Raw genomic sequence first — 14,111 nt, 5'->3', positions numbered from 1 at the left:
TCTGGCAGTCACGGTTCTCCCACCACCACTCTCAGTCTGCAGAGGAAACCTGTCCACATCTTCAGCACCATCCACTTTGCTTCATACGTGAAAGTGCAGGTTTCTTCTCACCTAGTTGTCCTGTGATACCTGCTGTCATGTAGCCACGGCACGGATAATTGGAACCTATTTAATGCCAGGAATCTGTTTTAGTTCTGTTCAATGACCCACTTGCAATGCAGTCTAGTCCAATCCAAGGACAGTTCTGTAACACTTAGTGGAGCTGATAAGTCTAGCAACATCTTCTGCTTTCCTAGTCTCAGCTGCTATACAAATCTCCTATGACTGGCTTAGAAACAGTTGTTCTTTGCTGTGCTCATCTATCTTTAGGGAGCGTGGGGAGAGGTAAAGCCATCACCTTCACTACACTTCTGGCCCAAGGAATGAAGTGAGCACATGGTGTGCACTTGGGCAACTGTGGCTCTCTGAAGTGGCTGATCACCCTACTTCTCCTGCAAGCTCTCTGCTTTCCCACTCGGGGTGCATGCCACTGTGGCACAGGGACAGGAGGCCTCTGATAAGCCATTCAGCTTGAGGGATCACTTGTCACCAAGGCAAATTTGGCTATCCTTTGAACAGCACATCTGGCACTAGCACTGCCCTTGTACTTACAGAATCTGAACCACATTAAGCTTCTTGCAAACGAGCAGCTTCCAGCTATGGGCAGCTTTTTGGTGCAAACAGTGATTTAATCCTACTCCAACATAAGAGAGGTGAACTCACATGCTATGCAAATAGGTGCTTTAGAAATATTCATAGTAACATTAATCAAGGGCAGCTTTCTGAGCTGCTTGTTTCAAAACTCCCATCATTTAAAGGGCAAATCAGTAAAAAAATGCCCAGAAGAACCCCAAAGGGTGTTCCAGCAGGAATATGCACATTAGTCTCTTTTCCTCACCAAGAAAGTAATTAGATATAGAGTAATCTGCCTTCCTGAAAGTCTTGTAATAATCCCAAAGTTTAGGCCTGAGGTATGAGATTTTATATCCCTCCTCACAAGGTCAATTAACATTAATAATTCATCCTTCTCTAAGGCTTGCTAATTTACTGGACTTAGTTATGTCTTGTGGCAATGAGTTCTACATTTAATAGAAGCTACCCAAGAAAATACTTCTTTTTAGAAGTTTTGAACAATCCAGCTTCATGGATGCATTTTGTCAGAAGACAGAGGGGCAGATGCACATGATAAACATGATTTCTTCTGGTGTCAGTCAAATTCTTCCACTTTCCACAGATTTAACCACAGATTTGCTCCCTGCTCATTTGTGACGATGGCAGGAATTGCGTTTGAGATACCAGAAACAAATTTTTAGTCATGTTACCATTAGCAACTATGCTACAATTAATAACACCATTAATAAAATCATGGAAGACACTGGCCACGCAAAGGACTGTTCTTTATCTCTGAAGCTACCACCTTACAGGGGCTGATCAAGGTACTTACAGCTCCCAAATTTCAGTGGGCAAGCATGCACATCCATTGGGAAGTCCTCCAGGTGCATGGGGCACTCGGCATGAATCGTTAGCCTACAAGACAAAACACAGGGCATGATCAGAAACACACGGCTGCAGAGGCTCCCACCTGGCCCTTCTGCCATGACATCTTTACACCGCATCCATCAAAGGCCTTAACGTGGTCTCTAACTCCTAGGTCTTCAGGCAGAAGGCCATCAGCTGTGGAGAGAGCAGAAGGCATGCAGATCTGGCCGCCTTTCCCATTTTTTGAACTCAGCACTATTGACTGAGTTCCTCTTTATCCACTCAGTGCAATCAGAAAATCTGCCAAAGGCCAGGACGTGTGTTTGCTTCTGTGTTGTGCAGAGAGCTCATTAACACCAGGTGCCAGGGGACACCTCACGGATGGTGCTGGAAAGCAGAAGGAAGAGCTTCCAGGGACACCTAACACGTCCATTTCTTCCCGATGGGCTGGGAGGAGCCAAGGGCTGGCAGATTATTCACCAAAGCCAAAGAATTAAGGGGCATGCTGAGCAAAGTGAGAGCCAGGAGGTCGCAGGTGGCACTGCAGGGCACAAGGCCGCAGCGCGTGTGGGGCACCACAGCCCACCTCCTGTGGCAGTGGCATTGCAGAGGATGCACACGGGCAGATGTAGAAGTGCCCATCCCGGGGATGCTGGCAGGAGTGCTGGACTGCTTTTGTGCTCTGTGCATCCACCAACTCCCAGCGGGATGCCTCATCACTAAGTGGTTTCATCAGGGAGGCGCAGGCATAATCACAGCACGCTGCAGAACATGGGGCCAGGCATGAAAGGATCTGTTATAAAAGTCTCTAAAAAAGGAAGCTCTGAGCTCTTCTTCTTCCTCCTTGAAGTACCAAAAAGCCTGCGGACTAGGAGGGAGAGCCAGAACAGATGGCTTCCCCGGGGACTTCTAATATGATCTCCTCTGGAGGAACAGTTTTGTCAAAATGGACCCACTTCTGATGGCTCAGAAAAATAACAAGGAACAAATAATCCGTGATGGGAGCAAGGGGTGAGTGCAAAGGGCAAGTGCACAGACTGAAGGCTGAAGGTGGCTTGTGGAAAACACAGGTCAGGAGGCATGGTGGAAACCTTCTATCAAGACATTTTCCTTTAGCTGGAAAATGGCCTTTTAACCAATGGGATATGTTCAGGTCAGTTATTCTCCACAGGAAATATTAAGGATTTGTCAAATGCAAGACAAACCTCAAAAATAATAGTGGGTTCAGATTTTTCCTAGCAAAAAAATAAAAGAAAAAAAGAAAAAAAGAGAGGAAAAAAAAAAAAGAGAGAGAGAGAAAAAAAAGAAAGTTTAAAAAAAAGGGGGGATTTTGTTTTCATAGGAGCAAGCCTTAAATGATTCTAGGGGAAAAAAATAAAAAAAAAAAAAGAAAGAAAGAAAAAAAAAAGGAAAAAAAAAAAAGAAGGACTTTTTTAAAGTTATCATCAAAGAGTCCTGCTGGATGACAGCAAACACTTCCCAAATCACTCCAAGTACCTCTGTAAGGAAGCATAAGAGTGGCAGCATGGCTTGGGGCCTCCAGAGAGGATAGAGGCGGCGGCGATGGTGGCCGCAGGCAGCAGATGGTGCTGCGGCAGGCAGGACACGAGCTTTGTGCCAGGGAGGGCAGCAGCAGCAGATTCCTGCAGAGCTGCTCCGCCTCAGCGGCTGTATCCTGGAAACTCCCCTCCAGCGAGGAAGTTTGCTCTGCCACCATGAGGGAACGAACCTCATGATTTTGGAGCCACATCCAGTATCATCAGTTCAGTTCCTTTTCGAGGAGCTGCAAAAGCTGGCATCCTCAGCCAGGCAGAGGTGTTAAATCAAGAAGCAGAGCTGGAAGCTGGCATAACCTCAATGGGGTAGGGCTGGGTGGCCAAAACCCTCCTGTGTGACCAGAAGCCCCCACAGCAGGGGTTTCAAACCCTGCAAACCCAGCCTTTGGGTTTTCTTGCATGAGATTGCAAAGGAAACAGGTGAGGAAAGTGGTTTCCTGCAGGTCTTCTGCATCCATCCCCACCGTGTTTCAGTGATACCTCCCTGCTCTGTAATGCAACAGCAGCAAATATTTTTTTCTGATGTTTTCCAGAGCCAGGTACAACTGCCCTATCTCCACCAGGCACATCCAGCCAAGGGCAACTATAAAAGCAGCAGCTCCCACAGGCAGGACGGGCTCAGTTCTGGTAAACACGTCTCAGCAGGATGTGGCCCCATACACCCCGTGTGGATTGTTAAGGTCACATTTGCTGCTGGGTCTCAAGGGCTCTCAGCCCAGCCATGACTGATACGATGCTCCATACTCTGGCCATGTTAGTCAGAAGGGGTTTAACGTGTCTGCACAGACAGACTCCATGTCTAGTAGAGGAGGCCAGGAGGTGCTTATGGGGAAGTACAAAACCCGTGTGCGTTCTGAGCAAGTCTCTCCTTGCTGTCCTCTCCCAGAGCTGGTGGTTTACAGCTACCATGCTTCAGAGGCTGCATTTAGGCTTTTGAGTGCACAAGAGACCAAGGACCTTACCTTGTCTGTGAATCCTTGCTGAGTAGGGGCTGGCGAACACCATGTCTGTGGTAATTGTTCTACTGAAAGAGCTGATAATGACATTCCTACTTTCATTTTGTCTGACCCCAGCTTAGCTTCCTCAGCCTACCCCACAACCACTGTGTGGACAACATTACTTCCTTGAAAGCAAATCTTCCTCTGACCTGCTGATCTCATTTTCACCTCTGCGCTGAACATACGTGCCCTTACATGAGAGAAAAGCAGGGCTGAGCTTTAGGACATCAGCCAAGACTTACTAGTTTCAACAAGCCTATGAGCACATTGCTGCAATGACTTTCTGCTGGGGACCAAATGCCACCACCAACTGCTCTTTCACTTTGATGTTGCTTTTTTATAATGTGGATGAAGATTAAGATTTCAAGAAGTGAGTATAAAAACCTGGTAGCAAGGCATAAGTTAAACAGTCTTGCTCTTCCTGTTCTGTTTCTTGAGTGATGCTTTCTTTTTTCCAGCTTGGAATTTACCTGGGGAGCTTTGTTGTTTGTAAGCATGTCAAGCATATCCTCACTGATTTTACCACTCAATTATTTCTGTTTCCTTTCCAACTGCAGTGGACTTTTTGCTTCTAGTATTTGTCACTGTCACTTGCATAAAGGAAATGTTGATGCCTCTGCATGCAAAATTTAGCATTCCACCTGTTTCCCTCAGGAGGCCACACAAGACTCTTCCTTTTAACCTTCCCATTGCTGCCTTGGCTTCACTCACTGCTTTATCATTTCAAAAAGCTCTTAGCTGGGTGTTCACAAAGTCGGCTTTTCCAAAAGCCTTCTCCTAGTCAGTGCTTTCCTTCTGATTTATCCTGAACTCCCCCAAACCAGAATGGCCTTTTTCGTCCACTGTTCTGGCTGCAAATTTTGGCTGTGATTAACAACTACTAGGGATAAAGCTGAACATGGACAGCTCAAGGGACCACAGATTGTGGGTCTGGTTGCTGAGTGCCATTTAGAGTAGCCAGAAAGAGCCTCAGAGGGGGCCAGGACAGCAGCAGAGACCAGCTGGGCACAAGCTGGCCTTGGCCATACCCAACTGCCCACTCCAGGCCATGGCCAACAAGAGCAACTGTCATCAAGAGAAGGACACAACTTTATAACAATGCCAGATGACTCCGTGGCTGTGTGGGAAAGCAGCAGTCACAATTTAAATCTGAAGTGTGTCTTATTAGCTGAGCCAGTAAGCAACAACAGAACACAATAAATATATCAACAAACTACTGAAAAAAGCAACCTAATCCACCACCTCCTCCACCCACAACTGAAGAAGCTGGGTCTTTTTTTATCCTTTTTTTTTTTTTTTTTTTTTTTTTAAGTCTCCTGAAATTAAATAAAAGCAAAATGCCGTATCATCCCAGCGAGATGAGCGTGGTTCAGCAATTTCAACCAGCCTGAAGTCAGCACATTCACGGATAACACGTGAAGGCAGTCAGCTTCCTTGCTGAAAAGAAATGGAGCACAGGCATTCCCCCTCACAGCTATTCTCCTTGGCCTGAAACCTCTTTGCCTTTGCCCCGTGTGTGCTGGCCCCAAGGTGCTCTGCCCCACGCACTATTGCTCCTCCTTACCCCCCACGTCCCTCAGCTATCCTTCACTCCCCTTTGCTGTGCCCTCTTCTCCTGCAGCCTCTCTCGCACACACTCATCGTTCAGAGCACTAATTAGCAGCAGCATTAGGTGAGCTGTGGCATCAATCACCGCTGAGGAAGTGCCTGTATTCCTCTTTCATCCCCCCAGCTCTCCCCACAGCCTCCTGTTGCTGGAAGAGGGCTCCTCAGCACCATATGCTTTGCCTAATGAAACGTCAAAATGTCAGGCTAAGAGGAATGTACCTCGCTTCCCAGACAATTACCACTGCCTCTGCGGCGTTCGTGCTAAAGAGCCTGTTACAGAAATTCTCATCTTTGCCCCTGACCTTGTACAAGAGAGCTCATGGCCAGATAGCCACAGAGGTTTGCTTCATTGCCCTGGTGTCCTGTTCAGGTCTGGACATCTGAGCCCTGAAATGCCATTGCAAAGCCTCGTCAGCATGTGAAAAAATAGCCAAACTGCCAGCAAACACATCATCCAGCTGCTGTATCCTTTGGCTCGTCCATCCCAGTCACTAACAACAACTTCTGCAGACCTGTCTTGGGATCAAACTGCCAACTCCTCGTGCTTTCCTCTGCTTTGCTGCCACGGCAGCACCAAAAGTAGAACATCCAGTGGAGAAGCCATGTTTTTCCTCTTTAAAGTCACGGGGAGCCCTTTGAACTGCTCAACACAATGGCAAGAAGCGTGAATCAGGCTAAACATACCTCTCCCAGGGCTGGCGGTACAACAAACCTCTTCAGCTGCGTTCTCATGGTTACCGGCAGCTTAGCAGAGCCTTTGATGTGTCATTAGAGCCCCCGTCGCTACCTGCCTCTGCCTCGTGCTGCAGGATGAGGGAGAGCCTCGGTCCAATTTCTGGGACGCAAAACGCAATAATCCCTCGGTGTACGTGTGCTCCAAAAACATGACAGCACCCCGCACAGCGGAGCCAACTTTGTTTATGCCGGGGAGATTGCTTGAGTTTTGTCCTGATTTCTCCTCCAGGAGGTTTGTTAATAACCACAGTCAGGATGAATAGGTAGTGTTTGCGGTTTGGGCTGTGTGCAAATCTAGGTTAGGTTTAATTGCTGGGGTTTGAGTTTGAAAGCCAAGTTTTTTCTAGGATCCTTGTGCTGGATCTGAAAACACAGAATTCACTTTGCAGCCATACCCCGGAGATTTCAGCCCATGATGGCAGAAATGCAGGGAGATAAGGCGATCCCTGAAGATTTCTCCCTCCTGGGACAGCTTCCTTATGAAAGTGTGACTGCATAAAAGCAAACTTGGAAAATAGGTCGTTTCTGCCTTTGGATCCACTCAGGAAACTGTATGGAAGGGAGAAGCTTCAAACTGACTCATAACATCTCACCTCATCTATTCAGGGGCTTGTGTGCTAGCAGTGTAACTTGGTCTGCCTGGGTCCCTTTATGCTGTTGCCTACACCAAGCACAAGGTAGGATGAAGCCAAATAGCTGCAGCACTCTACTATGCAGAGGAGCTGGTTCTGGGATGCCTGAGCTGCTCCTCTTGCAGAAGGGAGAAATATGGTTGCACCTCCACCGTACAGGAGGGTTTTGCAAGATGCAGCCTCCAGTTATCACAAATTACCCAGGGGTTAAAACAAAAAACAGGCGGTAAAGCAACCCAAAGCTTTTGCTGGGAGAGATCCTGCAAGACTGCAATTTCAAACAGCAGCCTGGGAGTCACAACCCCCTAAGCATGCTGCAGCAGGTATGGGGCTTGTTATCTAGGGCTCAGCCACCTCGTTGGGGCTCCACATGCCCTGGGTGCCTTTGTGCCCATCTTTCCCTAACGCTCTTCCTCCACCTCACACGGGGCTGCACTTGTCCTTTCCAGGTGCTCGTGCACTGCAGCTGAAGACTTTACATTGTCTTCAGCAATACTGGTTCTTGAGGCAAAGTCTTTGGGCATGCAGTTGAATGTGTCAGCCTGGCAGTTAAAGAAAACATCCTCTGAGTGCATAACTTGAGCACATATTGTCTGGGAAACACTCTGACAATAACCACAAAGCCTCAACACGCCACTCTGACAGTGCCCGTGAAAAGTAGAAGAGCTCTTTAAAACCTGGATTCACAAAGTTGAATCCCATCGGCACAGCATCAAGCTTTTGCTATTTTCATGTTTCAAGGCCAGGAAGAACCAGAACATTATCGATGTGCCCCACACAATTTGAGCCAGAGATTACATCCAGAGATTGCTGCAGCAGCTGAGTTTTTGTCTGTACCTTATGTAAATCCACGTGCAATCCCCGGTTTGTTGTGTTCAGCTCAGACACCAGAGCTTTGAGGCCTTAACTGGGCTTTTGTGAGCTACTTAGATCTTGTAGGAGCTCCAAAAACAAGACAGCAGAGGCAGGGCTACATGACAAAGCTGTGTTCCCCGCACTCTCTATGGCAGCCAGAGCAGCAGGGAAGAGGCAGGAGGATCAGTAATCCTGTCCGTTGCTCAGCAGCCAGAAGGAAGGGAAGAGAGAAATACAATTTTGTGCTGCGGTCACAAAGGCCATCTTGTCACCCAGGTGCCAAGGCCTGAGTCAGGGATCAGATGTCTGAACCATGGTGCCTAAGGGATCTGCGCTGTGATGTGACTAAGGGAAATCTCTGGACGCCCAGCTACAGCTGGTGTGCAGCTCCTCGAAGCTCAGGTCAGTGATAAAGAGGCTCTCTCCAGGAGCCATAAATATTGTCACACCGGTGTAATTTTGCTGGATGCATGTGTCAGAGTTGCTGTTCCACCAGAGCAACTTCATCTATAAATGTAAGCCTTGACTAAGAGAAGTGGGCTTTCACGGCAGGATAAATAGCAAGAGACATGCCTCTAATTGCACATCAGCAGAGCTGATCCCTCAAGGATATTGTCTGGTACAAGGTAAAGGAGGAAGATACGTCTCAGGAGTCAAACTGCATGGCAATGCACCAGCCTTGACTGAGCCTGCAAGGGACTGCATGGGACAGGCAGCACGCAGCCCTGACAGTGCTGGGAAAAGCTGATGGAGGTCAAAACTCACTCCCCAGCCAGCAGCACAGTGTGGGCCTTGGGGATTTGCACCTGGCTGGATGGCAGCTCTCTGTGGCTGAGACTGCCTTCCTGCTCCCTCCTTTCAGAAGGACACGCATGTGTGCCACTTGGAGCTAGTCTGGGATGAAGGAAGCACAACATAAAATGAGTCTTCTTCCAGCCCTTTCCTGGGAGGAGGTTTCAAAGCACCTAACGAGGGAGGGCAATGCCATCACCATCATTTTACAGAGGAACTGAGATGCCTATGAGTATCTACAAGCCCATGGCAAAGCCAGGTCTGGTCTCTGAGCCTCAGCCTGATCACACGCTGCGCAGCCTGTGCCCTTACATCTTCTTCTTTCTGAGCTCCCACCCAAAAGACCCTGCGTGGCCCTGAGTGAGCTTTTTCTCCAGCAGCAGGGAGAAGAACAACCATCAGCTGTGCTGTGACAGAGATCCTGTCCTGCATGTATCAAACAGCAAACCAAAAAATGATATACATGTAAAACCTCTTTCATCCCTAAGACACTGTCCTGTACAGAGCTGTGCTTTCCAGATGCCTTTCTGGCCAGCTCTGACCACATCTCCAGCACCAGGCTGGTCCAACACTGCTTGGGGCCGCACTGGAATAGTTTCACACATGCTATCAGGAAAGTTTGCAAGTGACAAGCTCTGCTGGACAAGCAAAAAGTCTACATGCACTGTGCCTCCTGGTACTGAGCAATGCAACATGACATATCCAGTCCTCACCTTTGGGTATCTCTGAGTGGGCTCTTCACCTCCTGCAAAGACTTGGAAGTACATTTACAGGGGGCAAAAGCAGAAACAAAGGTAGGTCCCTTTGTGGTCACCATTGTCCCCCCTCCTTTCCTGGGAGACGGCTACACTGAAGGATGTGTTGAATTTATGTAAAACCCCCTGTGACTCCACTCCCTCTGAGAAGCTCATTCCCAAGAGCCTCGTGATGCTGGCACCCTGGCACCTTCCCAGCTCTAAACGAAAGAGCAAATTCAATACTTCCCCAGTCACACAAAACTTGCTGAAGAAGGTAATGGTTATTTGCTAAATAAAGAGCAAGTGAAATGATATAAATGCCCTGAAATTGGGTCCTTTTTTGCTGCTTTATGCCAGTAGCTCCTATAATGCTTTGCAGTCAGACAGGGATACAAACTGGGGGAGTGTTAGTCATCTGACATGCAGGTCAGACAGCCAGGAGCAGAGCTGAGCCCTTAAGTCAAATTGGGCTTCTCCCTTCATTTACCCCATCTGCCTCAGTAACGTGAGATCACTGATGTTCAGAGACCTCCACCCCCAGGGCACTGGCAGGATTAGCTCATATTTGAGAAGTGCTGCACAAGAGCAGAGCATTGTTTATCAATGTAGGCTGTAAAACTTGCTGACACTGTGTAGATTCACAGCCAGCTCAGCTATGAAGAGATGAAATCCTGTCTGGTCCTCGAACAGCAGAGGTGAAAGTGCAGCATCTCGGCACACAGCATCCACAATGAAGCGTGTTATTAGTTTGGGTTGGCTTGAAGATGGAGGCACAGAAAATAATTTTTGAAAACAAGGATTTACACCTTCCCATAAACAACTCAGTACCATTCTTCTGCATCTCTGAGTATCTTGCTGTTTCATTTATAGGTCCATTTACCTTGGAAGGCAGATTAGTACATCAACCCCAGGTGGCAAACTTTAGTTACATGGGTGAATAGCTTCCAAGCATACAGGAACAACTCAGTAATTCCTGAATTAACATACAATTAACCCAAAGTTATTCCTCCATGTTCTCTGCCTGTTGCAGTTTAGTGGCAAGTGTATGTACCAGGGCTGTTCTTGAAAAATCCATGATTCCCCAGGCATGGTTCCCCAACAGCAACCTGTGACTGGAAGGAAGGCCCCAGCTTGTTAGATCTTGTTAGATCTTTCGGAGGGTTCTGGAGTAATATGCTAACAAATTCAGAGCTGCTCTCAAGCTGCTGGAGAATGCCAGATTCTCCCATCCTAAAGTTTTTCTGCCGTTACCAAAAACCTGACTTCATATCCCATCAGAGATCAGGAACAAAAATCACTTTGGTGGCAAAGAAATTGCATAAAGTACGGATCCAAACCTGCCTGCATGGGACTGTCGTGTGTGCGGGGACCTGGAAGGCCATGGCACGAGCTTACCTCATGGTGTACAGGAGGGTGCCGTTGTCCACCAGGCGCAGCAGCTTGTTGGGTGTTGTCATGTTGTGGGCGACAGATTTTTTCCCGTTGTGGAAGAAGGTGTCAGGGGTCCAGATCTTACTGGCCAGCAGGTTGTTCAGGGGGAGAATCTTCATGGGACCGTCGAACTTCAGCCTCTCGTCTCTCCAGGACTGCCGGAAAAAGACATCAATGGTGTATTCCTTTGTGGAGAAAGGAGAGAAAAATAAGTCTCGTTTTACTTAACTTCTCATCGAAGTGCTTCAAGAAATGGTGAACAACTTTGATCGTTGAGCAGGTTCTGTTTGGGCAGTCCTCGGTTGATAAGAAGCCTGATGCAACGAGAAGGGGGGAAAACTGCGAAGGATCACAGGCGCTTGCTGTGTTTTGGAAAGTGTTTTACATGTGATGCCAAAACCTGCGTCTCAGTGTTTGTGACAGACTGCAGACAAGCTGCAATTCAGCCTGCAGCACAAAGCAGTTAGTCCTGGGGACGCACTGCTGCACTTCTATCTAGATGTCACAGGAGAGGGGACCATTGTGTGCTGCTGTGTGGGAGTTTGAACAGGCAAAAATGAAGTTCCATGATGTGCAAGTGGGCAAGGATGCCTGTAATTCTACTCCTATTCCTAAAACAAACATACAAATAAAGTTTCAGGACATCATTTTAATGTTCTATTGTTCCCCAGAACATCTCCAGCAAAACATTGAATCAAAGACCACATAAACTTGTCATTATACAAGATTCAGTGACTTCTGTTTTCTTTCTTTCCTTTTTTTTTTTTCCTTTTTTTTTTTTTTGTTCTTTTTTTCTTTCTAATGTAGAAACCCATTTCCTAGGCTTATTTCCAGCTGGGGCAATTAGAAGCTATTTCTTTGAAATCCTGCAGCTAGAGACAGCTCACAGTTTCTCAGTGTTACTGACAAAATGGATTTTTGCCATCCAAGGAGAAAGCCAGAAAAATAAACACCAAACACACCTCAGCCTTCAGTAACAACGTAATGTTGAAGGGGGTGCTGGAGAAATATAACTTCAGCAGTTACCTCCATGCCTCAGCCCCTCTCCCAGTGGCGGGGCATTCACTTATCTGCAGCTCTTGTACCACGGAAACGGTGGCAAGGTAGAATCAAGTGTGCAGAGGCTGAAGGGTCAGCCCTGTCCCTATGCTTCTGAGCACAAGACAAGGACTGTCTTCAAGTCCTTCTGAGAGGAGAGGGGAAAAACTGGGGAGATTATTTTCAAGTTGGGTGCAGAAGGACAGGAAGAGGTGCAAAGCCATACGAAGCCAGAGCAGGGCACTTTGTGCAGGAGGCAGGGCTCCGTGGTGATGAGCAGGTTTCACCTCACAAGGATGCTCCTCGTGACCATTTTATTAGCAGTTATGCAAGGTAGCGGGATGCACCCCGGCAAATATCACCTCACCGAGGTGGCAGACTCACGTCCCCAAGGCCAGGCTCACAGTGTCCTCAGCCTCGGCAGCCACCTGACAGAGCAGCAAAGGCACTGCGGCTCAACAGCCACCCCGAGGTAAAATTAAACTTGTCTCTGGTGCCTGGCACGTGGGGCCTCTGACCCAAGCCACTCGGTGTGCTCTTGGGGCTCACGGCCCTTGAGAAAACTGCCTGACCCCGTCAGCGTGAGCTGCTCCACTGCTCACCTCTGTGGCACACACCTTATCTGGCTAACAAAGGATCTCATTAGCTCCCAAGGTTTGTGGAGAGAGACAGGGACTTTGGAAAAGCTGTCCCAGCTGTTCTTCCCCTGCCGTTGCAGTTTCACAGTCTTTATTTATGGGCTCCTGGAGGCTGCAGAACCAACTAAACTTATCATTGTGAGTGATTTCTTTCCTGCAGCTCTTCTCAGCAGCATTTAAAAGCTGCTGCACATCAGTTTCCTATAGGTCATAGAAATTCCTGCAGGTTTTGCAGCAGATGGCAGCTAAGCGAAAGCATCTCGGTAAAGAAATTCCTCCCTGCTCCCTGACCACAGGGCCACTTCTGCCCAAACGTGGGGTTTCTGGAGCCTGGCTTGGGGAAGGAAAGAGAAAAGACCCCGTGGTCCCACAGGCTCTGCCCTGTGAGGATATTCTGTCCCTTCACAGAAGGCAATTATCCCTTAGTGGTTTTAAGCTCAGTGAAAAAACAAAAACCCAAAGGAATGAGCCTGTGTCTAGTCCCAGGAGGTAGGTTTGGGAAAAGCCCTGATCAGGAGAAAAGCTATCTTATTCAGAACTCTCTGTTCCTACTTATAAAAGTAAATAAATAAATAAATAAATAAGTTACTTTTCTGATACATTCCTGCAGGTCTTCTTTTATGCTAAGGAAAGATTCCTAAAGAAAAGAGAAACTGTGTACAGATTCTTCCCCTCTTTTCTATCCTTCTTTCCACGAGAGCATCATTTCCAGGTCACCCCTTCTAAGGAACACGCTTAGTTCTAGGCTGTGCTCTCCTCCACCTTCTAGAAGTGGCTGAAAACATGAAGACTGAGTCCATCCATCAAAGCTTAAAACTCCTGGGATTTATTTATTTTTATTTCCTGGGGACTAAGACAAAACTGCAAGAGCTCACTACTGCAGATTCAGGAACATGTCAGGTCCCATCAGGCTCTTTCCTAACCAAACTGAGTCTAGAAGGCCCTTGGAGCATCTCAGGGAGAAGGCGCTCATGTCCTCCTCCATGCTCTGTAAGCAGCTGCTCTCCTCCGTGCTGCACAGCAGCTTTACCTGCCTCTGCTCCATCACCATCATCACAGCCTCTGCCTGCACCAGGACGCACAAGCAGCTCTCCATGGCAGTGAGGAAGGGCTGTGGGAGGGACAGGAGCCAGATCAGCAGGCAGATGCGAGCAGGGAGGGAGGGACTTCCCCACTCCGAGATGAAAGGAACCACCGCAGAGGAGCAGGCTCTCCCCACGCTTCCCTAGGAGATGGGGTTTCTCTCTCACACATCCGAGTGCATTTAACACCGGAATGGCACGCTAAAACACATTCGCTATGCATTTGCAAAATACACGGAACTAAAGCATGCAAGGGGGAAATAATTTATTATTCTTTAACTGTCTTCCTAATTTTAAATTCATTTTGTCAAATCACATTGCAGAGAATACTGTCCTCTTTCCAATACCTCATATTTCTTCTTCACAGTTCATTATACACGCTCCCTTAATCAAATATGCTCCACCTTGGAAGTAATTATCAGATACTCCCCAAGGGCTGAGATTGCTGAATATATTATGGGTCTCCGCTGCAGTAGAAAAGCAAGTGAGAT

The 14,111-nt window shown here is 47.7% G+C and overlaps 1 protein-coding gene across 1 annotated transcript in view; it reads right to left on the bottom strand.

The window, feature by feature from the left end:
* Positions 1 to 14,111, bottom strand: part of LOC311213976 (gamma-aminobutyric acid receptor subunit alpha-3-like) — a gene marked incomplete at both ends in the record, with an annotated part of 51,502 nt that overhangs the window by 12,698 nt on the left and 24,693 nt on the right. Inside the window, 2 exons of the mRNA XM_084294330.1 lie at positions 1,484 to 1,566; positions 10,827 to 11,047. Of these exons, the coding sequence (XP_084150456.1) occupies positions 1,484 to 1,566; positions 10,827 to 11,047 (304 nt within the window). The remainder of the gene's footprint in view (positions 1 to 1,483; positions 1,567 to 10,826; positions 11,048 to 14,111) is intronic.

This window comes from Netta rufina (assembly GCF_964035555.1).
Source record: "Netta rufina genome assembly, chromosome: 12".
In the NCBI taxonomy this organism is placed as follows: Eukaryota; Metazoa; Chordata; class Aves; order Anseriformes; family Anatidae; genus Netta; species Netta rufina.
This window is presented reverse-complemented; position numbering and strand designations above follow the sequence as displayed.